This window comes from Xenopus laevis, chromosome 2L (genome assembly GCF_017654675.1).
Source record: "Xenopus laevis strain J_2021 chromosome 2L, Xenopus_laevis_v10.1, whole genome shotgun sequence".
NCBI classification, from domain to species: Eukaryota; Metazoa; Chordata; class Amphibia; order Anura; family Pipidae; genus Xenopus; species Xenopus laevis.
This window is the reverse complement of record NC_054373.1, coordinates 34797646-34824816: the sequence shown is the minus strand read 5'-3', so window position 1 is coordinate 34824816 and position 27171 is coordinate 34797646. Positions and strand designations below refer to the sequence as shown.

Below are 27171 nucleotides of genomic sequence, written 5' to 3'. Positions count from 1 at the left end.
GTCATGCCGGCAACTCAGCTATATGTCCCTGACATAAACAAAACCTGACAGACCTACTGCACATGACTGCCCTACAACCAATCACAGCGTCGCCTCAAGAAACTCGCTCTCTCTCATTGGACGCGGCCCTTGCCCCTTTCTGTCCATCAAGTTGTGTAAGGAAAATATAGCAGCAGAGGATGTTGTTGCCACAGAGACGAGATCCGACTGTAGCCAAGAGGTGGGGCCGAGGACCGTGAAGTCACCCTGCAGTTTACTGTCTGGAATTGAGGCTCTCACATCGGGAACAGTAGCAGAAAGATAAAGACGGAGGGTGACAGAGAAAAACTTCAGAGCCCGGAGAACAAAGAACAGCAACCAGGAGAGGAAGCTGAGTCAGTCACTGCCTCCCAGAAATGGACTTCTTTAAACACTGGCTGTGCTGCTAGGCTGTGTCTGTACGGGCAGCTCTGATTACACCGAGTGCCTGATACCATCCTCCCCTGTCAGCAGCTGGTGCATTGTACCCTCCTTTGCCTTCACTTTAGCTTTGAGAAATCTGCCAGGCTGGTAACCTTGACTGAGGCTGCAGCACAATATTGTCATGGTGAGGAGGGTGACCATTGTGTGCCATTACATAGGCTTTGTGTCTGTGTGGTGAATCTATAGGATGCCCGCCTGCTGCTGCTGCTCTCATTACCTCTCTGCTGTGCAGGTTTAGCTTCCCCTTTAGCTGCTGCCAGTTTATCTTATAGCGTAAATCTTTATTGACATGCACTGAATAAAACCAATCAGGTGAAACCCTCGAACTTGTTCTATTTTTACAGCCTCTTTTAGAAAGCCTGGGTTTTGTTGTCCCTGCTATTGTTTAATAGTTTATTTAATGGTCGCCAGATAGGCTGATTCAGTCCAAGAAGGATTCATGGTCCTCATCCTTCTTCTTTCAGCCTATAAAATCTTCAGGTATCTAAACATGTTTAACAGTGACCGCCTTGTAGTTCCGAGCTACGTGAATAGCATGTGCTGGTGGCAGACGTCCGGAGGAACGGACAGAAATAATGATGTCTCCCCGGGGATCAGTGTGGACGCACAGACATCATTGGATAAAGTCCTACCTGACCTCCATGTTACCATTTCCAACCTGAAGCAGGCAGTGGATGCTCAGAGTATTCGCAACAATATTGCCGAGATTTTCCAAATGGTTGAGGAGGCATGGGTGATGCCAGCGGTTGGCAGAGAGGTTGCTCAGGGTTTGTGTGAAACCATAAGGCTTGAGGGGGCATTGGACCGGCTCCTCTCACTTCTTCAGTCTTCAGAGGCATCCGTGAAATATCAGGCTTGCCAGCTCCTCGAACAGGTTCTCGTGGCAGACAACAGGTAATAATTGCTAACAAATATATGGTATACAAATAAAAATGCTTACGTTTCTCCTGTGTGCTATTTGTCTGACCTGCAGCCTCAATCTCATAAAAAGATGGAGGGCCCCAGTCTGGATATCTGTCTAAATAGAAGGCCAATGAAAACAGTTGCTGATGATTCAGTTTAGTATGTTTAGCTGCAGCTGCATGAACTCATTTGGCTTTGGTCCATGTAGTCCAGCTAATAAAACTATTTATCGACACTAACAATGCAAATGCACATGAAGAGGAGCACTGTACTCACTGCTTGTCAAGGAACATGTATTAAGTGCAGGGCCCCATTGCAGTAGGTCTGATTTGCAGCCCTTTGCAGGCCTGGACTGGCAATTTGTGGGTTCTGGCAAATGCCAGAGGGGCTGCCATAAGATGTCATAGAAAGCCACTATTTAGTGGGCTTGTGGGATGCTGATTGGAACTTTCTGTATTTGGAATGCCAGGGCCTATTTTGACTCCCAGTCCAGACCTGGCCCTGTGCAACCATGGAAAACAAGGTGCAAGGGAGCACAGGTGTAAAAAAACACACAGCATGCTTGTTACAAAAGTAGAAATTGAGCAACAGCAGTTCTGTAGGTTAAAATGAATTAATTTAGTTGCTTTTGGAGTGTTATTTTGTTCTATACTGCTCTTAGGTCTACTGTACACAAGGTTTTTGACCAAAATATATAAAATGAGCCTACATTGTTATGAATGTTATTGTCTTTTTTTTACGCTACCTGAGTTGTGTGGATTTCACATCTTTATTTTTTTGCAACAGTTACAAATTGGGGCTCAACCACAAGAAATGTCCCCATTGCCCATCACAGTGTTACCGTGTTTGTGTTAGCATTGCTGTACTTTTCAGCATCTTTTATGAGTACTCAGACTGGGATTCAAAATATTCCCTTTAATTTCAAGTACACAAGGCCCAAAATGTCCTGTCTGCCTCTGTATACATGGGGCACCCATCTCCTGTTTGAATGAGTAGCCAATATATGCTCTAACAGTGTTAGGTAATAACGTACCATAATACAATAGCATTGGTGGGTAGGATCACCTTAATGCCTGGGTTCCTCCTCCTAAGTGCTTTTTCAAACACGTAAGTGCATACATAAATGTATTCTGTATATAAATACTTTGTGGTATCCACCATTACAGGAAGCTGTTTCTTTTTAAAGTAAACAACCCCACCCCTCCCATACAAGGCTACAAGCTATTTCTTATTTAATCATGCTATCATTTATTCCCTTTCATGCTGGCTTTAAACCAATACATATGCTTCCATGATACTATGACTCTCCACACAATGGGTTGTTTAAAAGATATTCCGCACGGTCACCAGGCTGCTGTGACAAGTAGAGGAGAAAGCACCAATAGCATACCTCCCAACATTTTGGAAATAGAAAGAGGGGCAAAAAGGGTTGCCTCGCAAAGTGTGGTGATTATCTTTGTAATTACAGTTTTGCTAATGAAGGTGAAAGGGGTGGTTCACATTAAAGGTAACTTTTATTATGTTATAAAATGGCCAATTCTAAGCAACTTTTTAATTGGGTTTTATTATTTATTTTTTATAGTTTTATAGTTATTTGCCCTTTTCTTCTGATTCTTTGCAGCTTTCAAATGGGCGTCGCTGACCCCTTCTAAAAATCAAATGCTCTGTAAGGCTACAAATGTGTTGTTATTGTTACTTTTTATTACTGATCCTTCTATTCACATTTCAGCTTCTTCTTCAAATCAATGAATGCATGGTTGCTAGATAATTTGGACCCTAGTTAGCAGATTGCTTGAAATACAAATTGAAGAGCTGCTAAATAAAAAGCTAAATAACTCTCAATGATATTGAATAACTCTCAATTATTGAATAAACTTCAATAATAAAAAAAATGAAAACCAATTGCAAATTGTCTTAGTATATCACCCTCTACATCATACTAAATGTTATCTCAAAGGTGAACAACCTCTTCAAGATGCAAGTCACAGTTTCCCCAAGAGACCTGCTTATCTTAAATTGTTACAATTGCTTCTTTGCTTTTCTTAAATTGTTGCAAATTATCTAAGTGCACCTGCCACGTATTCTGGGCTCTCTGCCAAAAGCCAATTAAGTTAGTTTTGGCTGTCCAGTGCAGGAGATCAAAGTAAAAGTCAGGACATTTCAGTAGAAATCCGGAACTGTGGGTTTAGCTGTCTTGTGAAAAACGGGACAGTTGGAAAGCATGTAATATGCACCGAACATGTGTAAATCGTGCATTTTTGGAATGAAATCCAACTGCCGTGGACACTGACAGGTAGATAGCAGTGATGTAAATGTCATGTGGTGGTTTGGAGCACATTTCTTTTGCTGGAAAAGATAATCTAATGTGATAGTTTATTACATTAAAATTTTGATGTCATCCATTTTTAGGACCTTTTGGCAGGCATGGGACCAGTTAGACAGATCTGTATTGTATAAAGTTAAAGGGGTAGTCAAACTAAGTTAAATTTTAGTGTGTTAAAGAATGTCCTATTCTTAACAACTTTTTGACTGTTCTTCATTTTTTATAGCTGCTTTATTTATTTTTCTTTCTCTTTCGCTTCTTTCCAGCCCTTAAATTGGAAGGGACTGTCACTGACCCCAGCAGCTAATAAAAGCTATTGCTCTGTGAGACTACAATGTTATTGTTACTTTTTATTACTTCTATATCTTTTCAGCTCTATCCTATTCATATTCAAGGCTCTTATTCAAACCACTGTCTGGTTGCCAGGCTAAATTCGACCCTAGAAACCAGATAGCTGCAGTAAACTCCAAACTGGAGAGCTGATGAACAAAAAAGTTGTTTAAAAAAAAAAAAATGGCCAAATGTAATGTTTCCTCTAAATGTACAGTTACATTTTAGGCTTTTTGCATTATTTTAAACTGATACTACTGAGGCAAAATGAATCAAGCTGTGCCGTTATTGTTCTTCCCACTGGGCACCTATAGGGCTGTGACATGCTTATCAGTACATGTGACCAATTTGACCTTTAAATTTATAAATTACTTGTGCTGCACATACATTCTGTATTGTGTTGCTTTCGTGCAGTAGAGTTTCCTGTCTGCAAATGGTACTTTGTGTGGTTTTCCTAAGCAGCTACACACATATAGCAGCTTCTGTTCTCTGCTGCAACTTAAAGGTAGATCTTCAGTTGGCAATTTTAGCAATTTTAGGTTGCTAGGGTTCAAATTACCGCAACCATACATTGATATGAATAAGAGATTGGAATATGAGTAGGAGAGGACCCGAATAGAAAGATGAGTAATACAAAATAGCAATAACAATAACTTTTTAGCCTTACAGAGCATTTGATTTTAGATGGGGTCAGTGACCCACATTTGATAGCTGGAAAGCATCAGAAGAAAAAGGCAAATAATTAAAAAACGAAAAGGAAAAATGAAGACCAATTGAAAAGTTGCTTAGAATTGGCTATTCTATAACATTATAAAAGTTAACTTGAAGGTGAACCACCCCTTTAAGGGTAATTTATGACTTTACGTGCAGTGTGCAAACTGTGATTTGCCATTTTCCCACATAATTTGAGAGGGAGTTATATAAATAGCGTCAAAGTCAGAATGCTGTCATTTCTGGTGCTCAGCATCAAAATTATGTCTGTATGTGATTATATAAAAAGCTAAATTATTCGGAAAGTGCACTACCCTTTTAAACCATTTGAGTTGGGAGTTCATTCGAGGTTTAAAAAAGCTCACATAACTAAAATTTGACGTTTGATAAATAACCCCCTAAATGTCCAGTTGCCTTTGACTTAATTCTACTAGATACTGTATACATCATGACCTGGATATAGAGTTGCCACCTTTTCTGTTTGACGAAAAGGGGCAGGGGCGGGCAGATAACATCGGCGGCAAACCAGTGATGTAAGGGGGCAGGGCAGACGATGCCAGGGGCAGGACTGAAGACGTGGCAGTTGGCTGTGCATAATAAACAAGTCTCACACGCTAATGTCATGTTTATAAAATAGTTGCAGCACTTGCTCATTATGCACATGCGTGTGCCCAGCATGGCTACTTTCACTGGGTGCTTCCTCCCGGGACACGGGCAGCCTAGCACAATTTTTTTTAAAAAAAGGGCCATTGTATCCCTCAACCCGAGTTTGGACTCTATTAGGCCACACCTCTGGTGGGGTTAAAAAAAAAAGGGGGGGCAGGTGCTCTTTAACCCAGATGAACCTAAATTCCTTATCCCCTATATTTTTACGAATGACAAATCCACAGCAAAAAATACTGAAATTCCCATCATACAGTTATTATAGCATACATAACACCCATTCTTGTTTTCCCTGTGGATTTGCTAATTATAGCTTCCCAGAAAACATGCGCTCATTAGAAAGCAGGCTTTTTGTAGATTTAAAGCTGCAGTAGCAGCTGATCATCACAGGACGACTATACAGTATATACTAGTCTGTGCAGGGGTTTATGAATGGATCTGGATCTTTTGGAATACGATGTCAAAGCTATCCTACCAGAGAAATTCTACCTCAGCCCCATCATTAGCTCATGCTCACTTATTAAACACTGCTACCATTTGTATTGTACCACAAGTACTTCTGGAGTATATAAACAGCATTCATGCTTGAGTGTTTCTGTCTCAGGTCACTGTCACGTGAGCCTTGTCATAAATCGATGTCTTGTCCCAACTTAGAAAGATATATGGATCCACTGGGCAATAATAGATGATTTGTGAACTGTCAGGAGTATGCTTATTTAATAGCAGCTACTCTTTATAGGAGCAATTCTAATTTCTTACATAGGTGGTTTGGCAGGGGATTATACTTTTAATATTGCAAAAAGTAAATCCTTGAAAATGTGGTTTTAATGAGGGGAAATTATATTTAGTAACAGGCTACTAGGGAGTTCAGCAAAGCAAATGATTTAGAAATCCCCCAGAGGGTTTTTTATCTTCCTACCAATGGTCCAGTTACACAGTTTGCTTGCTTATCTGTCAGAGAAAATAAATATCAATTTTCGCTTCTGTGATCAGTATTTGTCCTCTTTTTTTCTAGTGCAGTCAATTCAGTAATAGCCTACATATTCCAATGAATCTATCCTGGAGATCAGCAAATAAGGTGTCTAGTTTATGGGTTATATAGATGGTATGTGATCAGTTATCAGGAAACCTGTTATCCAGAAAGCTCTGAATTACGGAAAGGCCATCTCCTATAGGCTCAACTTTAAAGGAGACATTTAGTGTAAAAAATAAGAATGTACCAGTGCGTTATACTCATTTAGAAATAGAAGAAAAAAGTAGTGTTTCAGGCTGATTTATTGAATATTTCTGCAAAAACCCTAATAATCCTTATCTTCTCTTCCACTTCATGCTTTCTGAATTCCCAGGCTGTACAGGGGAGCTGGCGGCTCTCAGCACACTGCACTGTAGGACAGGAACCAATCAGCAGCTAGCAGGACCTGATAGGGAACTGAAGCCTGTCTTTGCTTGTGTGACTGCGGGGCTGTGATTGGCTGTCGCCCCTCCTACTGTGCTTCTGGCAGGGACCTTAGGACACACCCACCCCTCATTTGAAACACAGACAGGGACCAGTGAACATCTATAGGGAGCTCCAATAAAGGGGCTATTTTTAAAGTTAATATTAATTTTTAGAATGATTAAAAGCAACACCATATATTACTAATAATTGCCTACAAAATTAGGGTTTTTTCATTCATCCTATATGTCTCCTTTAATCAAATAATCCACATTTTAAAAAAATGATTTCCTTTTTCTCTGCAGAAATAACATAGTACCTTTTACTTAATCCTAACAAACATATAGCAAATCCTTATTGGAGGAAAAACAATCTGTTTTAATTAAATATGTATTATCATTACTAATAATAATAATTGATGTCACACAACCTTAGAGCTTTGAGAGAACTATAAAATGATGTCATGCTAAGTAACAGCAATGCAATCCCCATATATCATATCCCCTAAGGTTGAATTGAATTGAATCCTAAATGCTGCAATGTGTCACGAAAGAAACGAGAATTTATATTTTTATGTAATTTGAGCAGAACAGAGACTAAGAGGTTATTCAAACATAGCAAAGGGCAGTTAAACATTGATTATTTTTGTGCAACCTCTGCTATTGATTTACTTTTGTCTTGGGATGCAACATGCTCAAAAGGACTTTGTGTTCCATGCTAGCCTGCCATGCTCACTTTACTGCAATTTATCTATCTTTGTTATTGGAGAATATGCAAAGTGATACCTTCTGGAATCAGAAGGTATTTACTTGTACTTGTCTAATGCCATACACACAGCACTGCCTAGATACCAGAAACGAGTTCTCCCATAAGGCATCATGGGATGAGACATACAAATCACTCATTTGTGTCCCTTTGGCCAACTCTGCATCCAGATCCGCTGGTTTATAGCACAGATACAGCCTAATGGTTGAGAGCCATTATTAGGGTTGCCACCCGGCCGGTATTTTACCGGCCTAGCCGTTAAAACACCTGCCAAGACCGGTATTACAAATTTACCGGCAATGTAGCTGCCGGTAAATTTGTAATACCCTTCAAGAAGAGCCCTCGGCCTGCCCCATATCCCCTGTAACTTACCTTTTTTCCTCAGTCTATGGTTCTCCGCGATGTGGCCGTCCCTTTTGATATCACGGCCCGCCCCTTTTGTTCGGCCGCCCCCCCCCCCCCACCTGCCAGTAAATAACATAAGAAAAGGTGGCAACCCTAGCCATATATCCAAACTTGCAGACAGCCTGTTTCAATCTTGTTAGATCTCATCAGTGCAAGATAATTGAACATGGCTTCTGAGGAGTAGGACTTGGAGAGTAGCGAAATGGGGAACCAAATCTGGTTATGGTGAGAAGAGCTGAAAGGAGCCAAAAAGCCCTTAGCTAGCAATTATATGCAAAGTGATGCCTTCTGGGATCAGAAGGTATTTACTTGTATCATGCCATACACACAGCACTGCCTAGATACCAAAAATAAGTGATTTACATGTCTCCGCAGATGATGCCTTATGGGCGAATCAAAACTCTCATTTTTGGTATCTAGGCAGATGTCAGACAGATGTACTCCTGGGCTAGGATGGGGTTTGACACATGATTGGATGGCATATGCATGTTCCACTTACCTGGATAGGGGAGTAATCAGTTACCATTAACGAAGCTTATGGGATTTGAACATGGAGGTTGTGTTATATATTATATAGTACTTAATTAATGGATTCAGTACTAGAGGAGATAGATCATATGTTAGTCCCTCAACACCATTCAGAGATTAACACATTAGTAACAGCATGAACCAAGTGTTTCTTTTTACTGATTTGTGTATAATTTGATACAAAGTATACTTGCTATATCAACAATACAAGCTGTTTTCATCATCTATTTTGTTGAAGATAACACTGTTACAATGTATCTTGTTTTTAACTTGCTTTTACTTTGTACTTATTTTATGTAGAACATAAAAAGGATTTTAGTATAGCATAAAGATTTTAGTGTTGCAACAAGAATGTAATTTGATTAGATCAGCAACAGACTTGGCTCAGATGCTAATCAAGTGATACCACTACAGCTGTTGTTTTTCCCGCCAGTTAGTAGTTATAAGGCATGTACATTGATAGATTCAGCACTTTGACTTAGGCCCTGGACAGGGCCGAAACGTTAGTCCTATGCTGTGTTATTTTCAATAAAACCTTTTTCATATTTTTAAACCCTGAGATTGCTGATCTTATAACTATATATACAGTATATATATATATATATATATATATATATATATATATATATATATATATATATATATATATATATATATATATATATAGTCATATGATTCAACGGCACTCACCCTCAGTTGATCAAATCCCGGGTGCTCCTCAGAGGGAAGCAAATAGATACAGTTAGGAGCACTCACAGGTGTAGTGATAAAGAAGTGTCTTTTATTGGAGTGTTACAAACTACCCCACATCAACGCGTTTCGGTTCTCTCTGAACCGTTAGTGCTCCTAACTGTATCTATATATATATATATATGTGTGTGTGTGTGTATATATAGTGTATATATATATATATATATATATATATATATATATATATATATATATATATAAATATACATACACTGTATATATAGTTATATATTTTAGTTATATATTTTATGTAAATTTTCTGTTGTTGATACTCATTCTGTGTGTGACTTTTACATTCCTAGAGATCGCATTGCCCGTGTAGGACTGGGTGTGATTCTGAACCTCAGTAAAGACAGGGCAGACCCTCGGCTGGCACGCAGCCTCTCTGGCATCCTGGAGCATATGTTCAAACATACAGAGGAGACGTGCAACCAACTTATTTGTGATGGAGGCCTGGACTACATTCTCTTTTGGTGCCGCTGGACTGACCCAGTGGTTTTGCGGCACTGCGCTGTTGCTTTAGCTAACTGTGCTATGTATAGCGGTCCCTCTAATCAGCACCTCATGATCGAGAGGAGAGCAGCAGAATGGCTTTTCCCTCTGGCCTTTTCCAAGGAGGATGATCTGATCCGGTTCCATGCCTGTCTTGCTGTCACTGTGTTGGCAACAAACAAAGAAATTGAAAAGGATGTGGAAAGGTCCGGCACATTGGCATTAGTTGAACCTTTCATCTCTTCTTTGGATCCCCAGGAGTTTGCTCGTTCCCTTCTAGATAGCAGCGATAACACTCAAGGTCGTACAGGCGATGATCTTCAGAGACTTGTGCCCATGCTCGACAGCTCACGATTAGAGGCACAGTGCATTGCTGCATTTTACTTGTGTGTTGAAGCGGCAATAAAGAGTCAACAGAAGAATATAAAGGTAAGCAAGAGCAGCATTGGAGGTAGCCATACACTCTAATATCCCCTCATTTGGCAATCATTACTCAATATGGCCACACCTTGATGATCGATATAGGGCTGATGTGATTGCTTGCTCAGCCCAAACGATCGGAGGCCATCAGGAGAAGAATGTATCAACTACTCAATCTGGTCCTCGATCTGAGGATTTTAAAACCTGTCTGATCTGGATATTCAGACAATTTTCATCCAGATAACTGAGAAATGGGTAGCACACCCAATTAAGAAAAAATAATAAATACATTTATTACAAAAAAAAAAATCATAAAAAATAAAAATTGTACAAAATAATATTGGTGAGCCCAACACGTTTCGACCTTAAGGGTCTTCCTCAGGGGCACAAATAATCAAAAAAGGCAGGTATGGTCAGCTTAAAGCTAGTATTTAAAGTTGCATGAACTTACACAGAATTCTCTCTTAGCATCTAAAGGCCCCTATAGACGCAAAGATTTTTCTTTGATGAACGACCGATTTTAGTGCAATCCAACCAATCTGTCAAATTATCATGAGGTTAGTGGGAATTGAACAACTGTGTAACTGTGTCAGAAAATTGATCGGCCAGGTTAGAAAATGTCCATCGGTCACAGTGAAATCTATCTATTGTCCAATTGTTTGCCGGGCCAAGCAGGTAGCTACCCTCAGTTTTCCTGGCTTCAATTAGACAACATTGCTTGAAATGGTCTTTTTATAGGTTCTTTAGGAGTTTTTCCAAGGGCAAAGTGACCCAACATTATTAATGTGCTTGCAATAGCAGACTGAGCAATTAAAACATCATTCTAACTGAAACAGGGGGAATGCAAATGGGTACATGCCCAGTCACATAGCTATAAGCTATTTGGCTCCACAACAGACTCATTTAATGCCCCTTAAACTTTTGAAAAATGACATTTAATATAAACATTTAAATCAGTTGGTGCTCCAGCGGCTCCCCTGCAGTCACAGGGTCTTCTTCCTCTATATTTATGCCGTGGGCAACCGTATATAGACTAAAGGAACATTAATATCAAAAAATGAAAGTGTTTTAAAGTAATACAAATATAATGCTGTGTTGCCCTGCACTGGTAAAACTGATGAGTTTGCTTCAGAAACACTTAGGGTTGCCACCCGGCCGGTATTTTACCGGCCTAGCCGGTAAAATACATGCCAAGGCTGGGGCCGGTATTACAAATTTACCGGCAATGTAGCTGCCGGTAAATTTGTAATACAATTAAAAGGAGCCCTAGGCCTGCTCCCAATCCCCTGGAATTTACCGTTTCTTCACTTCTTCAAGCGTCCGCGGTGCGCCCCCGCCCCTTTTGACGTCACGGCCTGCCCCTTTCTGTCCCCGCCCCCCAGCAGCCGGTAAAATTTTTTTAAAAAGGTGGCAACCCTAGAAACACTACTATCGTTTATATAACTAAGCTGCTGTGTAGCAATGGGGGCAGCCATTCAAATGAAAAAAGGCTCAGGTCACATAGCAGATAAGCTCTGTAGAACATAATGGTGTTATCTGTTATCCACTATTTAACCTGTGCCATATAGACTTTTTTCAGTTTCCACCGTTGCTACACAGAAGCTTGTTTATATGAACTATAGTAGTGTTTCTGAAGCAAACAGCTTTACCAGTGCAAGGCAACAGTACGTAATATTTTCATTACTTTAAAACACATTCATTTTTCAAGTATTACCATTCCTTTAAATTCCCTTTGTCTGTGTATCCAGTACATATACATATGGGCATAAAACAGATTATTCTTTACAGCCCCCATCATGATCTAACCTTGCCAAAAAAGCACATCTTACAGCTTCAGACTTTGCTTTAAAGGGCATGTAAAGGCAAAAAACATAAAATCCCATTTTTACTTTCTTTAATGAAAAAGAAATCTCTAATATACTTTAATTAAAAAATGTGTACTGTTTTTTAAATTCTCCCTTCATTTACTGCTGTGGATAGGAATTGTCAGAGCTGAGCAGGGAAACAATATTTATATACTTATGAACAGCAGGGGGAGCCCCCGCCTTACTTCCCAGCCATGCAGAACTCAAGCAGCTTTGTTTATGACGATCCCTAAGCAGCCCAGATCACACTGAGCATGTGCACAGTCTTAGTCTTGCAAAGATGTTTAACAAAGTTACAAGATGGTGACCCCCTGTAGCCAACTTTGAAAGCATAAATTATTTGTTTGATTAGGCTTGTGGTGCAGAAAGTTCATGTTTATATTTAGTATACAAAATACAGCATTTCTAGCCTTATTCTTTCTAGCCTTATTCTATTTTAGACTTTACATGCCCTTTAAAGGGATACTGTTCTCATTGCAGGCCAATTTATCATGAAAGTGTTCAAATGAATTCCATTTTTACCAAAGAATTAGTTAGGTTAGATTTTATTTATGAGTAGAATGCCAAGAACACTATATACAGTAGTAACAAACATAAACTTGCACTTACCTTCTAATACTGGAGTTACTGATGCTGTACATCAGCCAAAGGATCATAGTAAAAAGATAAAAAGCACTAAAACGCTTGTCTTGCCTACAGCTGTTCAATGAAATTGGTGCAACACAGAGCCTAAGGAGGATAGTATGTTACTGCACAGATGGAACGGTGTCTTCTCTCGCTAAAAGAGCCCTACAGATGATGGGAGAGGAGGTTCCTCGTCGCATTGCACGCTCAGTCCCTAACTGGAAACCACTTGAGGTGCAACACTGGCTTCAGCAGATTGGATTTAGCAACTATTTGGATAAATTTATGGTATGTTTGATTTAATCATGAGTGGTAAACATGGTTGTCATTAGCTGTAGTGGATGTAGGCAAAATATGTTGTTTGGAGCTGCATTATTTATAAATTAAAATGGCGTCCCTTAACTGTTGTTCAGCTTCCTTACTATATATGCACTTTGTCTGAACAATACACCCTGCCTGAGAGTGTTTTGCTGTATAATACACACTGTCCAACAGATGTAGCCCTTTCCTATAAAAATACTCAATCTGTGGAGTACAAAGGAGTTTCTTACCTTTGCTTAATACTGCTGCACAACTGCAGCCCCTCTTCCTCTGTATAGATTGTTGCCCCAGACCACCCCATATTGTGCTTTCTTGCCATCTTGCTCTGCTCCACATAACTCTGCATCTGCCCCTCTAAGAACCCCTTTCAAAATTAATTTAACAGATTGTTTTTTTTTTGTACTTGTGTTGTATTTCAAGATTGCTGCAGACTAAAACCAATTTCCATTTTAGTTAATTAGTTATCCCTGTATGTACTGATTTATTTGTTTTGCACAGTATATTTCATATTACAAATCCGGGCCTGCATGCACATACACACCTTGTTCATAAAGGTTTGGGTCATCTAGGGCCACTAACAAGATATTTCGCTGGCGCCTAGCACAGTGTGCTCCCTTGGGGAGATTTAGTTATACGAGTGTTATTACCCAGTGCAGATCCCTATTAGAGAGTTCATTATAATAATGGTACAAAGAAGCAAAATTATTATACAGATGTGCTGCCTAGGAGGGAGTCTATTACATAAATAAAATGTACTCTGCTTATTTAAGAGCTGAATGTACAGATAAATACTGAATGCTGCTTAAGAGAGACATTATTATATAGATAAACCCTCCTGGCACCCCTAGTATTTATCTTACTAATGACTATTGCTTAGGGGAAAGTTTATTATAGAGTTGAATATTGAGTGATGCAGTTTGGAGCAATATTTTATATAGAAGGACATCATGTTCTGACTGGTAAGTGTATTACTGGATTTAAAGGGCCATTAACAGCACAACGTGAAAATACTGTTCACTCGTTATGCATAAAGTGCACTTAGATTGCATTTAGATCGCATGAGGTCTACAAAGCATGAAATCTTTATCTAAGTAATTTTATTTTATAGGGTCATTGGACTCAGGTCATGCTATCCATTATCTAATGTTAAACTGAAAATAATGACTGGAGACTGAATGAGTGGGGAATGTGGAAACAACTCAAGTCTGCAGCCAAAGAGCAGTTGACAACTGGCAATACACGTACAAATGATATACAGTTTTGTGTGAATATTGGTACATGTATGGTGCTTGCTGATTCCTGCTGATATCCATGTACTATGGATGGATGCATATTGGTTGGTTCAGGAATTGGGCAGGTTAGCAAATTTCATCTGCTGATGTAGCGCCAGTTCATGGTGCATCCACAGGGGACAGGTGAAAAGAGGAGGAGTCACAGCTTCTCTTCACTGCCTGCTGTTCCCATTATTTGTGTGCTTTGCAACACTGATGAGAACAATAGCTGACCATCCTGTGTGTGGTCGCCTTTAGTATCAGCCCCTTGTCGGAGGTTCAAATCACTGGGGTGGCAAATGTTAGGCACCTCTTCACTTACTTGATACCCTGAGTCTGTGCTCTATAAAAAAAATAATGCTCTGACCTTCTGAGCAAGCACCAATGCCATGATCTTGATCTTATTTTTCTGCTTTTTCTTTCTTCTGTTGCCTCTGGCTGGCGCATGAGCTGTAGAGTGAAATAGCTAGCTTTTTGCTTAAAGTTTGGCTTTTCACTCAACTGCATATGCACACCCAGCTCAAAGCAGGAAGAAGAAGGGCCTTGTGGTGATTAATTATAATTGCCGATGGGTGCCTAACATTTGGCAGCCCCAATGATTATAACTTTCTTTCTCCTTTAATGGGGCATTGGGAGATAAGAAAGTAAAGAAGAGAGATAGCTCCTCTTTAGACCCCACATATCTGATCATTCAGGCTGTCATCCCCAAAGATCAGAACAAACTGACCATTATTTCCCTTTTAGGACAATCAGATTGATGGTGATCTACTCTTAAGACTTACAGAGTCAGAGCTGAGAGATGATCTTATCATGACTTCCAGCATCACTAGGAAAAGGTGAGTACCCAGTCATGTGCCTTCCTTTTAAAGACATAAAGACAAAATTGCCATGCGCTAATAGAGGCCTTGTCTACAGTGCCAATGAACCATTTGCTAATACAGGTATGGGACCTGTTATCCAGAATGTTCAGGACCTGGCGTTTCCAGATAACGGCTCTTTCCTAATTTGGATCTTATACCTTAAGCGTTAGGTAACACAAGGAGATTCAATGAGATTTTGTTGCCTGGTAACTAATCGCCTCGTCTTTTGCACAACAATCTCCCCAAACTGCCTCAGCGAATCTCCTTGTGTGAACTAACCCTAAGTCTACTAATCATGCAAACATTAAATAAACCCAATAGGATGCTTTTAGTTCCAATAAGAATTATTTATATCTTAGTTGGGATCAACTACAAGATACTGTTTTATTATTACAGAGAAAAAGGAAATCATTTTTACAAATTTGGATTATTTGGATAAAATGGAATCTATGGGAGACGACCTTCCCTTAATTTGGAACTTTCTGGATAAGGGGTTGTCAGAAAACAGATCCCATACCTGTACAGCATTGTAAGAGGACAAAGGCTGGTTTCCATAAATAAAGCTCAGAATAAGTCAACTGAGTATAAATTAAATACAAAGGGTATTACATCTTGGCAGGCTTTATAAATTAGGAATGCCTAAAGATTTATATAGCTCCTACCTCCACTAATTTGTTTCTCTAATTCCAACCATGGTATAGTAAATAACTGTCCCAGTACTTGATTGGGCAGCACTGTAATGATTGGGCATCACTGTTCAGAGCAATGCAGAGGTTTATGTAGTCAGCTGTGCATTGATCAAGCTGGTATATTTTATTATTATAGAAATATTTATTACTATTGAACAGAGCTGCAGAATATGTCGGCGCTTTATAAATACGTAAATAATATTTCAACTTAGGGCCTTAGGTAACTTTGCCCAATGTTATTGGCCAGAGCTAGACCATGCCTGTAATAGAAAACCTCTATCCAATGCAAATGCGATAGGTCTGTAGCAATGCATGAATTTGAACTGTCAAGTGGAGATTCTTTGCAGTGATTTCTATAACATGGGGCAAATTAGACGGTTATCTATCAAAGGTCGAGTTTGTGAAGTTTGTCAGGGTTTTTATACCTAGAATAAAGTCACAACTCAAATGTTTTTTCTAATTTATGAAAAAACTTGAATCAGTGAATTCGGGGTGAAAAACCCATATACTTGAATTTATCAAGTTTTCAGCAAAAAAAAACCATCGAAAAAACCGAATATGGTGAAGGCTACAAACTAGTGATGTGTGGTTCAGGGTTTCTCCTACGTGACTTTGACAGGTTTTAGCTGGAGTATTTTCAGATTCAAGCTATTCCCAGCATCGGGGTATAATAAATCTCAAAAATTCGAGTTTTTATTAAAGACCCGAAAAATGTGAGTTTTTTTTAACCCGAAATTTGTCAGTAAAAAAAACAATTCAATCTTTGATAAATAACCCCCTTGCTTTAGTATGTTCACATCTCTGTATCTTAAAGGCCAATGATATCTCTGCATTCTCTAGGTTTATGCGAGAGCTAGTGGAGCTGAAGACATTTGCTAACTACTCAATGTGTGATCGTAGCAATCTAGCAGGCTGGCTGGGCAGTGTGGATCCTCGATTTAGGCAGTACACATACAACTTAGTGACCTCTGGCATCGACCGTAACTTCCTTCACCACGTTACAGAGCAGCAGTTAGAAGAAGACTGTCATATATCAATAGGATTTCACAGAGTTCGCATCCTTTCTGCAGCAAGAGGTGAGACAGTTAAAGGGGTTTTCCACCTTTGAATTATCTTCAAGAGTTTCAAACTCTTGGTTTACAAGTGATCCCAACGCAACCCCATTCGCCTGACTTGTTTAGTTGCTGCAAAATGGCTAATCTATTGGTTTGTCTGCAACAGAGATGCTGCATTCTCCTTTACCTTGCAGCGTGGGTAAATCTAGTGCAGATGGACCTGATGTTTTTATCAGTTACAGAAGATCTACAGGATCACAACTGGCCAGGTACGTGACTACACATGTTCTGGCTTTGAGTTTATCCAGAAAAAGTTGTGTGTTCTCGCAAACCCTACTTGTAAGCTGATGTAGATGGGCCTGGTGCACACAGGTGGAGGCTCGGCCACCTCCCAATGCAAGTTCACAAGAAATATCCAATGGCACGCAGGTCTTCTAGTGTTTATTTAAAGCAGAGTTTACCCCGAAGAAGAAACATTTAAGAAACATCAACACACAAAAGTCATACCTTCAAACATTTCCAGCTTCAAAATAGGAACATTCTTGTCAATGCTTCTAATCATTCACTGATCCACCCTGCCAGCTTCTTAAACTGCATTGATGAATTATGACATACCCTATTTATTCTGCAGAATGCTTTACCATACCTGAGTAAACATCTCTAGAAGCTCTCTCTGTTTAGGATAGCAGCTGCCATATTAGCTTGGTGTGACAGCACTTCCTGCCTGAGTCTCTCCCTGCCCACTCATAGCTCTGGTTACAACTCACTCAGATTACAACAGGGAGGGGAGCAAACTGAGCATGCTCAAGCCCTAGCCCTCGAGGTTTATGCTGAAAACTGGAAGTCTAATACAGAAGCTCATGTGTACACAATAAAATGAAAGAAATTTGGTGTTTCTTTGACAGAGGACTCAGAGCAACATTACTTTGAGGGTTTACTGTTGTATTTATATAGACCTTTCTGATAAAGCTTACTTAATTTTAGCCTTTCCTTCTGCTTTAAAGGAAACACTATTCTTTATGGCCTGTGAAAGATTTAAAGGAATTGTTCAGTATAAAAATTGGGTAAATGGATAGGCTGTGCAAAATAAAAAAAAATATGTTTAATATAGTTAGGCAAAAATGTAATGTATAAAGACTGGAGTGACTGGATGTCTAACAGAACAGAACACTACTTCCTGATTTTCAGCTCTCTTGGTTTCCACTGACTGGTTACCCTGGTGACCAAGCAGTAACCAATCAGTGAATTGGGGGGGGGCACATGGGTCATATCTGTTGCTTTTGAATCTGAGCTGAATGCTGAGGATCAATTGCAAACTCACTGAACAGTTATGTCCCATGTGGCCCCCCTTCAAGTCGTTGACTAACTCAGAGTTAGAGAGCTGAAAAGCAGGAAGTAGTGTTGTGGCTATTATATTAGACATCCAATCACTCCAGCCTTTATACATTACATTTTTGCCTGACTATATTCGAAACATATTTTATTTTGCACAGCCTATCTATTTATCCAGTTTTTATTTTTACACTGAATTGTTCCTTTAAGAAAATGTTAGTGTTAGAAAATGTGATATATACATAGCATATAGAACCAGGTCCTAAATGCTGTTAGTTGCAATCTGTTATTGCTATCAAGATTTGGAGGGAATGAAGAGGTCAGACTAAATTAGAGCATGAAAATGTCAATAATGTGCAATATGAGCAAGAGCTCACAAATTATTTCAGTTTCAGTGTAGAAGTGACATTATTTTGTTGGACAGCACTACTAACACATATATTTTTTACAGCCTTTTGAAAGTGCATCTGTATCTTCGAGGATTCAGTGCATTTATCGATGTGGAAAAACTGGAGGCAGGAAAATTTGAGGACAAATTGATCCATAGTGTGATCAGTGCCAGGAATTTTGTCTTGATCTTGTCCACTGGAGCTTTGGACAAGTGCATGGGGGACAATGACTGCAAGGATTGGGTGCACAAGGTAAGAAGACACAATAGGCCTAAGTTATAGTTGGGATACTGGTTATAATTCCCATATTTTGTCATTACAGCTAATGATCCTGCCACACAAATCAGAAATGCTGTGACTTGTAGAATGTACAAATGTTAGATCACAGTACTATGGGTGTTAGAGCCATGGTATATAAGGGTTTAGCTGGGCCGATGGTCATCTCATTCATGTAGATTCTATATAAAGAATTTCCATCTGCAACTTTTTTACTGATCTAAATTATGAGATATTTTTGAACACTTCTGGTATATACATCTAGAGTGCTGTTGTAAAGCCCACTATCTCTTATCTGTAGCCACCAATATAGGGGCAAATTCACTAAGCCGCGAAGCGCCGAACGCTAGCTTTAATTCGCTAGCGTTTGGCATTTTCGCTACTGCGCAAATTCACTAACGAACGCTGGCGTAGTTTCGCTAGTGTTACTTCGCAACCTTACGCCAGGCGAATCTTCGCTAGCGGCGAAACTACGCAAATTCACTTACTTGCGCAGTGTACTGAACGCTACCTTTTACGCTAGACTTCCTTCGCCACCTCAGACCTGGCGAAGCGCAATAGAGTAGATAGGGATTGTTTAAAAAAAGTCAATTTTTTTTCTAAGTCCCAAAAAACGCTGGCGTGTTTTCTACATGATAGGCTGAAAAAGATCGAAAAATTTTTGGGGCTCCCCTTCCCCCCCTACATTTCCTGACTCATGGCAACTTACCTAGGCAGTGGGCACATGTGTAGGGCAAAATAAAATTTTTATTTGCTGATTTGAAGGTTTTCTAGGCATTTGTAGTGCAGATACGTGTTCCTCCATTGAAATTTGAATTTCGCGCCGTATGCAAATTAGCCTTCGCTAGCGTAACTTCGCTTTATATAATAGCGAATCAACGCTAGCGCAACTTCGCAACCTTACGCTACCCCTATGCGCAACTTCGGATTTTAGTGAATTTGCGGAGCCCTGGCGAAACTACGCCTGGGGAAGTGCGGCGAAGTGCGGCGAAGTTGCGCCTGGCGCAACTTCGCATCTTAGTGAATTTGCCCCATAGTGGTTAATAAAACAGAAGCAGAGTGTCTGAACGCCAATGTTTGTGTGAATCAAAGGGAGTGTGCTGGATCAGAATGGTAGATGCCCATTCTACATATTATAGACCAATTCTAAGCCAACTTGTTTTGCGTCAATATTTTACTTCATTACCTTGATTTACTTCAATACCTTGGTGCTTAATATTTTACTTCAATACCTTGGTGCTTAATAAATGTACCTTGGCATGTTGCTTATCTGACATTCATTGGCTGACAAATTTTGGTGTTGCAGTTGCTCTTCCAGTGTGCTCTGGGGTTATAGTTTTGAATAAGCTGGATGTCTGGAAGTTTCATGTTTCCGCTATCATTTTTTTGGTGAATATTTTTTTATGACCATAAAGTGTGAGTGGAGTTTAACAATAGTTTATTTTCTTACCAGGAAATCGCCACAGCTTTAGAGAACAGTAAGAATATCATCCCAGTCACAGATCACTTTGAATGGCCAAACCCAATGACCCTACCAGAAGACATGAGAGCAGTCTTGAAATTCAATGGCATTAAGTAAGTTTGTTCTTGAATCTTTTTTATCGTTTTCTTTAGGCATTGTCCCATACCAAACAGAATATGTTTTAATGGGATGGGGGGCAAGTAGAGGAGGGGCAATGTGGCATGACAATTTTATGCAGGCACAATATGCAATGCAACACATAATTTATTCAGCCACTATAACTAATCAGATATTTGCTTGTCTAGGCAGAAGGCAGCTACCAGCAATTTTACACATATATTTAGAACAAGGATATTTTAGTGCCAGTAATAAGCACTAAGAGGCAGTGAGTACTGCCATTTAAAGAACATTATATATAGTTACAGACAGTGAGTACTAGCACCCCAAGTACATTAGGTGTGTACTTGGGGAGTTGTAGGGGGGCACTGACACTCCAATACTATACATTAAGATAGGCAGTGGGCATTGGCATCCCAAGAACATAATTTTCAGTGATAGGCAGTGGATGCCAACTCTGCAAGTACATAATATACATGAGAACAGTGGCACCAACACTACAGTGAGAGACAGTAGTTACCTGGCACCTCATATACATTATATACAATGAAAGTGTATTATACACAGTAAAAGGCAGTGGTTAATTCAAGCAATAGCATTACACATTAGCCTGGGGCCCAACAATCAGATCAGCCTGATATAGGTCAGCATTTAGGTCACCAAATAAGCAGGTCTTCAGGTATACGACCATCTTAAAGGGATACTGTCATGGGAAAAAAACATTTTTTCAAAATTAATCAGTTAATAGTGCTGCTCTGGCAGAATTCTGCACTGAAATCCATTTCTCAAAAGAGCAAACAGATTCTTTTATATTCAATTTTGAAATCAGACATGGGGCTAGACATATTTTCAATTTCCCAGATGCCCCAAGTCATGTGACTTGTGCTCTGATAAACTTCAATCACTCTTTACTGCTGTACTGCAAGTTGGAGTGATATCACCCCCCTCCCTTTCCCCCCCAGTAGCCAAACAAAAGAATAATGGGAAGGTAACCAGATAGCAGCTCCCTAACACAAGATAACAGCTGTCTGGTAGATCTAAGAACAACACTCAATAGTAAAAACCCATGTCCCACTGAGACACATTCAGTTACATTGAGAAGGAAAAACAGCAGCCTGCCAGAAAGCATTTCTCTCCTAAAGTGCAGGCACAAGTCACAAGACCAGGGGCAGCTGGGAAATTGACAAAATGTCTAGCCCCATGTCAGATTTCAAAATTGAATATAAAAAAATCTGTTTGCTCTTTTGAGAAATGGATTTCAGTGCAGAATTCTGCTGGAGCAGCACTATTAACTGATGCGTTTTGAAAAAAACATGTTTTCTGATGACAGGATCCCTATAAGTTTAAAGCATGATGTTCTGGCATGAGTGAAGAATTGCAAATGAAGAAGTCAGAAGAACAAAAGAAAGTTGCTTTTCTTCAGTCTTTTAGACCATAGGGTGTTACTTTTTTCATACTCAATTAACGAAGACCTTTCAAAACAACAATAATCAAAGTTTTAAGGATGTGCAGCTGACAGCCATATAAATATTGTAATTCTATATCTGGAGGGTCAGAGTTTGCCAATCTCTAGATTTACAATATTAAATTATGCTGCCAAATAATCACCTAATGTTCCCTTCTCATAGATGGTCCCATGAATATCAGGATGCTACCATTGAGAAGATTATTCGCTTCCTCCAAGGTCGTACATCTCGGGATTCTTCAGCTGGCTCTGAAAACAGCCTGGATGGCACATCACCTCTTGCCCAAGCATAACTGTATATCCTTGGTGTGAGGCTGCTGTGCTTGCTGTTTTTTCTCTGTCTTTCTTTTTTTATACTTTTCCAATTTGGATATGAACCCTCTGAGGTACCTCCTACTTCTTGTACCTTTTTTGTCTTCCCAGGAATTTTGTTTGTGCTCAAACCCTCCATCTATCAGCTTTAACTTTCTCAGGAGATCATAGAGTAATTGTCGTGCTTTTCATGGTTACTATAAGGACAGTATAACTCTGATCAGTTACTTTACATTTCTTACAAGCCTGAGAGGACGGCTAGTCTTATTCCTGGTAATATTTAGCCTGTCTCCTTAATATCTGGAAGAAAAACATTTCAGTATCTGATAAACTCTGAATCACGGTTTGCAATATAAATTTAGACTACAGGGGATGCATCATTTTATTGTATTTCGGGCTGATGCTTCCCAAGACCTCTGCATGTGAGTTCAGCAAAAGTATGCAAATTACAACCACAGCATTATTTTGTTATCTATGAATATCGCCTGAGAAGTTTTCAAGGTTGCTAAATCTAAGTAGCCTCAAAAACTTTTAATACAGTTGCTGTCTTTTGTTGAACATGAGATTCTAGGTAACAAATCAGCTGTGAGATGTCACATAGTGCTAAACAGAACAACAAAATCCAATCTATCCAGGGAATCCTATTTATATAAACTTAACCAGGCTCATTCTACAATACACAGCAATAAGGCTTTGGTTAACTTTTGGTTTGAAGATCATGATATATCATTATATAAATAAGTATAGCAGCAACTGAATCTCTGCCAATGAAAGGAGCACAGGATAGAAATGCAGCACTATCCCAAAACACACAAATTCAACATCAAGTGGAACACACTTTCTCTCAATGGTCTATAAGAGAGAATGTACATAATATGGAGTACAGAACTTGAATTAAAAACATAAAAACAACTGGATTTTAAACAGAATACTTGCAATAAAGATGCCCTGGCAGTGTTTTCATTGATGTTTACAACCCTAGTGCCCGGTAATGCAAATATAATGTACACGTGTAAATAATTTAAATCTTTGCTTTAGTGTAGCTAATATACTTAATATATTGAAAATCAATGTTGTGTTAGCTCCTATACAAGATGTGATAGCCGTTAGTGGGCATTGAAAACTATGAGGACTCTTGATACTAAATAGCTCTAGACCTTAAAGGAGAACTAAACCCTAAACATGAATGTGGCAAAAAATGTCATATATTATATACTTAACTTATTGCACCAGCCTAAGGTTTCAGCTTGTCAATAGCAGCAATGATCCAGGACTTCAAACTTGTCACAGGGGGTCACCATCTTGGAAAGTGTCTGTGACACTCACATGCTCAGTGGGCTCTGAGCAACTGTTCAGAAGCTAAGCTTAAGGGTTGTTGCAAATTATCAAGTATAAAATGAGGTTGGTCTTTAAGATTAGCTGATGCTACAGGGCTGATTATAAAATTATGTTGCTAACTGCACTGGTTTCTGTGCTGCCATGTAGTAATTATCTGTATTAATTATCAGCCTAATATTGTGACATTTATATTTTATGTGTACTGTATATATAGAGTGGGTTCCTAAGCTCAGTAAGTGACAGTAGCACAGAGCATGTGCAGTGAATCAGCAGAAAAGAAGATGGGGAGCTACTGGGGCATCTTTGGAGACATATCTTCCCTGCTAAAATACTATGGTTGCCTTGGTCTGGTACAGAAGCCCAAAACTTACAAAATTTCTAGTTACTTCTTTAGTTAGGCTTTAGTTCTCCTTTAAAGGAACACAGAAAATAAAAGCGTTGCTATGCACTAGTAAAAGTTATGCGTTTGCTTTAGAAAGACTACTATCGTTTATGTAAATAAGCTTTTGTGTAGCCATGGGAACAGCTATTCAAACTAAAATATAGAGACAAGGGATAGGTTACTTAGCAGATAAAAGATCTGTAATAGAATACAATGGGATTCTACAGAGTGCCTCTGTTATCTTACATGTAAACTGTGCTTTAGGGCAGAGACACACGCTCAGATTCGGGGACATTAGTCGCCCGACGACAAATCTCCTCTTCTTCGGGGCAATTAATCTCGCTGAACTGCCTCCCGTCGGCTAGAATGTAAATCGCTGGCTGGATGGCAATCGGTGCGCTCCGTTTTCCGAAGTCGACCGAAGTTGCCTCATGCTGGGCAACTAAATCTCCCGGCGTGTCTCTGCCCTTAAATGGCTGCCCCATGGCTACACAGCAGCTTGTTTATATAAACTACAGTAGTCTATATAAACTATGTAGTATATAGTAGAAGAAAACATCGGTTGAACCAGTGCAGGGCAACAGTACATTATATTTTTATATTTTTGGTGTTACTTTTCCTTTAATCAATGGCACCATTACAGACAGTCTCTGTCTAAGTTCTAGGCTGTCCTGCTAAGAAGTGGTGGTAGATTCAGCTCTCCTCAGCCTTTAATGCAATCCAGCATGCAAACGTGTGGTGGAAATGAAAAAAGCTGGATGGCCCGTCTTGGATGCGTTATTTGGGTATTACACGTACTCTTTTTCAGGATTTCCAGTATTCACTGAAGTCGTTATACTGAATGTATTGTCAGTTGAAATAAGGTAATGACTGAGATACAGTGCAGATCTGCTGGCAGTGCTTCCGAGAATAAGTAATTATGGGCTAAAAAGGTCTTCAGTACTAGACATTCCCCTGGGACAGTGAGCAAATGGAATATATAAATAAATACAAATGTATTACTGCAGTTTGCCTTACACAGAAAACCCGGGCTTTTCTAGGACACACAAGTTTCAATGCCATCTAACTTTTCATTTCATTCCTTCTGGAGCCTGACATTTTGGGTTTCTAAAAACATCGCATGAATTCAACTTTGTCACTTGGATGTGGATGCATGATTGCTAAATTCGAGAAATAAGTGAGCTCTTGATATACTATCCTTAGATGTATAATTATCATCGTGAATTTATTGAAGTAAATAACGTACAGTTTCTTTAAATATCCAGAATAATGTTGAGAGGAAATATGAGATCATTATTGGGGATGTGGGGAAATTCCAGTTTAGCACTTTGCAAGCTGACAAGAACATCTTGTTAATAGGTCAATAAAGCCACCGGTGCAATACAGAAAAGACTGAAAAGTATGAATACATTCCACTGATTGTGTTAGCAGAAGAAAGTTTATTGAAAATGTGTCCAGTTAGTGCAAGTGGTGCGACATCCTTAGATATATGCAAATACCTGGCATTTCTGTGTTGCCCACGAAAGAAACAACTAAAACAGAAAAGATGAGCTTGCCTTGCTCTGGTAGGTAACAGTGTTCATTTCAAAAAAAGACTTTTGACTGTGAGTGATTCTACTGTATATAGAACTAATTTGATGAGTCTCTAGTTGTATTCTAGGAGGCTCTCTCTGATGCATGGGGCACAACAGTCTGCAGTCTCCCCATCAGTGTATCATTGCAGCATGTGGTCATCATTCTTGTAGGAAGGAGCACATACAGCATTAAACATCCTACTCCAGTCAGGTTTGTTGAGTGAGTAAGTAAGAAGACTGGTTCTTTGTTAGTTGCATTTAGGAAGCCATATCTATATCTCTTTATTGTATCAGTCTGTCCATGATACAGTAAATATCAGCATTTGCGTTTCTTAGCAGGATATGTACATTGCCTTTCTCAGATTTCCTGACTGTAAAGGCAACGATGAACCAACTGCCTTAATGATATTAGCCCCATCTACTGTATTTCAGCCCTATAAAGGAGTTTCCAATAATTCCTATGTTATCCGCTGTTTACAGATGTAACTGTGGTTGGGGGAGTGGGATGAGTTTAGGGTTCAGACTGGCAGCCAGGTCTAGCAAGAGGACATCTATAATATTGCTTTGACCAGATTAAGGAGACCATTGCTTACAATGTTTATATGCCATAAGATATAAAGTGCTTTGTTTATTGTGGTTCAAATATTCCAATTTGTATCCCTGTGTGCATTTTAGAAACTGAAAGGCCTGTTGGATAAATAAGAAGTGAAGCATTAAAAATCCATATTATGATTACCTGACTTTCTGTACATATATACAGTATATATACGTGTGTGTAAAGTGCCTCTGGATCACAGGAAAATACATCCGAATACTGTCTAAAAGCAGATATATATAATATGAAATTGTTTATGAACACACACACTCATGACAATCATAACACCACTTGGCTTGCTCGTGCCATGTATCAGGCTACAAAATAGTCTCCGCATTATTAGTTGTGAGAGGAAGAGTTACAGCTATTTTGGAAGAGAGGGGAGTTCAAGCCCAGGTGAGTGTTCAGTAAGATCCCCACTTATTGCAGGTAACCACATTTGCTGCTGCTCCATAACATAGCCAACAGTGTTTTGTTTTCTGGCACCAGTTTCAGGATTTACATTTGCTCCGTTTTTCTATAAATGTTACATGAAACAAATGTTTGGTCCTTTGTTACTTTGTAAATAAGCCCAACATTGGGCACCACTTTGTGATCAATTAAAAGAAACAGTACGTGGGGTCCTCAAAATGTGTGGGAATTGAAAGGAACTGGCTTTTTTATGATGGACAGCATTTGAATGAGTTAGTTTAAGGTATTAGTACATGCCTCATAAACCAAGTAAAAGATTTCATGAATACAGATGAAGTATGATATGACTTTGCATGTGTCCAGCTGTGACTCAGTAGCCAAGCAGCCTTACTCCTTGTAAATCCAACTCGTTGGGTAACCACACTTACCCCCTTGTGCCATTGCCTTAAGCTTTGGTGTTTGTAATTAGATGTGGCCCGTTCCAATTTACCTTCCTTTTTGTATATATAATATATATACAAACAATATATATTTAAATGATTGGAAATTTGTGTGCAGTTGTGTCATTTTGAAAAACTCCCTGTAATAAAGTTATAAACTGGATTGAAGAAATTACTGATTTTAATGGCTCCTGGGCTTTACTTGC

The 27171-nt window shown here is 39.3% G+C and overlaps 1 protein-coding gene across 1 annotated transcript; it reads left to right on the top strand.

Annotated features, from left to right (window-relative positions):
• On the top strand, window positions 1–23454 carry sarm1.L (sterile alpha and TIR motif containing 1 L homeolog). Its single transcript, XM_018246136.2, has 9 exons — window positions 1–1356; window positions 9578–10196; window positions 12752–12964; window positions 15013–15104; window positions 16658–16893; window positions 17039–17141; window positions 18656–18845; window positions 20323–20444; window positions 22077–23454. The coding sequence occupies exons 1-9, from the start codon at window positions 902–904 to the stop codon at window positions 22204–22206; spliced, it is 2160 nt and encodes a 719-aa protein (XP_018101625.1). The 5' UTR covers window positions 1–901; the 3' UTR covers window positions 22207–23454.
• The last annotated feature ends 3717 nt before the right edge of the window (window positions 23455–27171 follow it).

What these genes read in the sequence shown, in the direction of transcription:
- sarm1.L (XM_018246136.2), top strand. Translation starts at nt 902, where the DNA reads ATGGTCCTCATCCTTCTTCTTTCAGCCTATAAAATCTTCAGGTATCTA. An exon ending in TCCAGCATCACTAGGAAAAG is followed by an intron (nt 15,105 to 16,657) that starts GTGAGTACCCAG and finishes TGCATTCTCTAG; the next exon opens with GTTTATGCGAGAGCTAGTGG. An exon ending in TTGAAATTCAATGGCATTAA is followed by an intron (nt 20,445 to 22,076) that starts GTAAGTTTGTTC and finishes CCCTTCTCATAG; the next exon opens with ATGGTCCCATGAATATCAGG.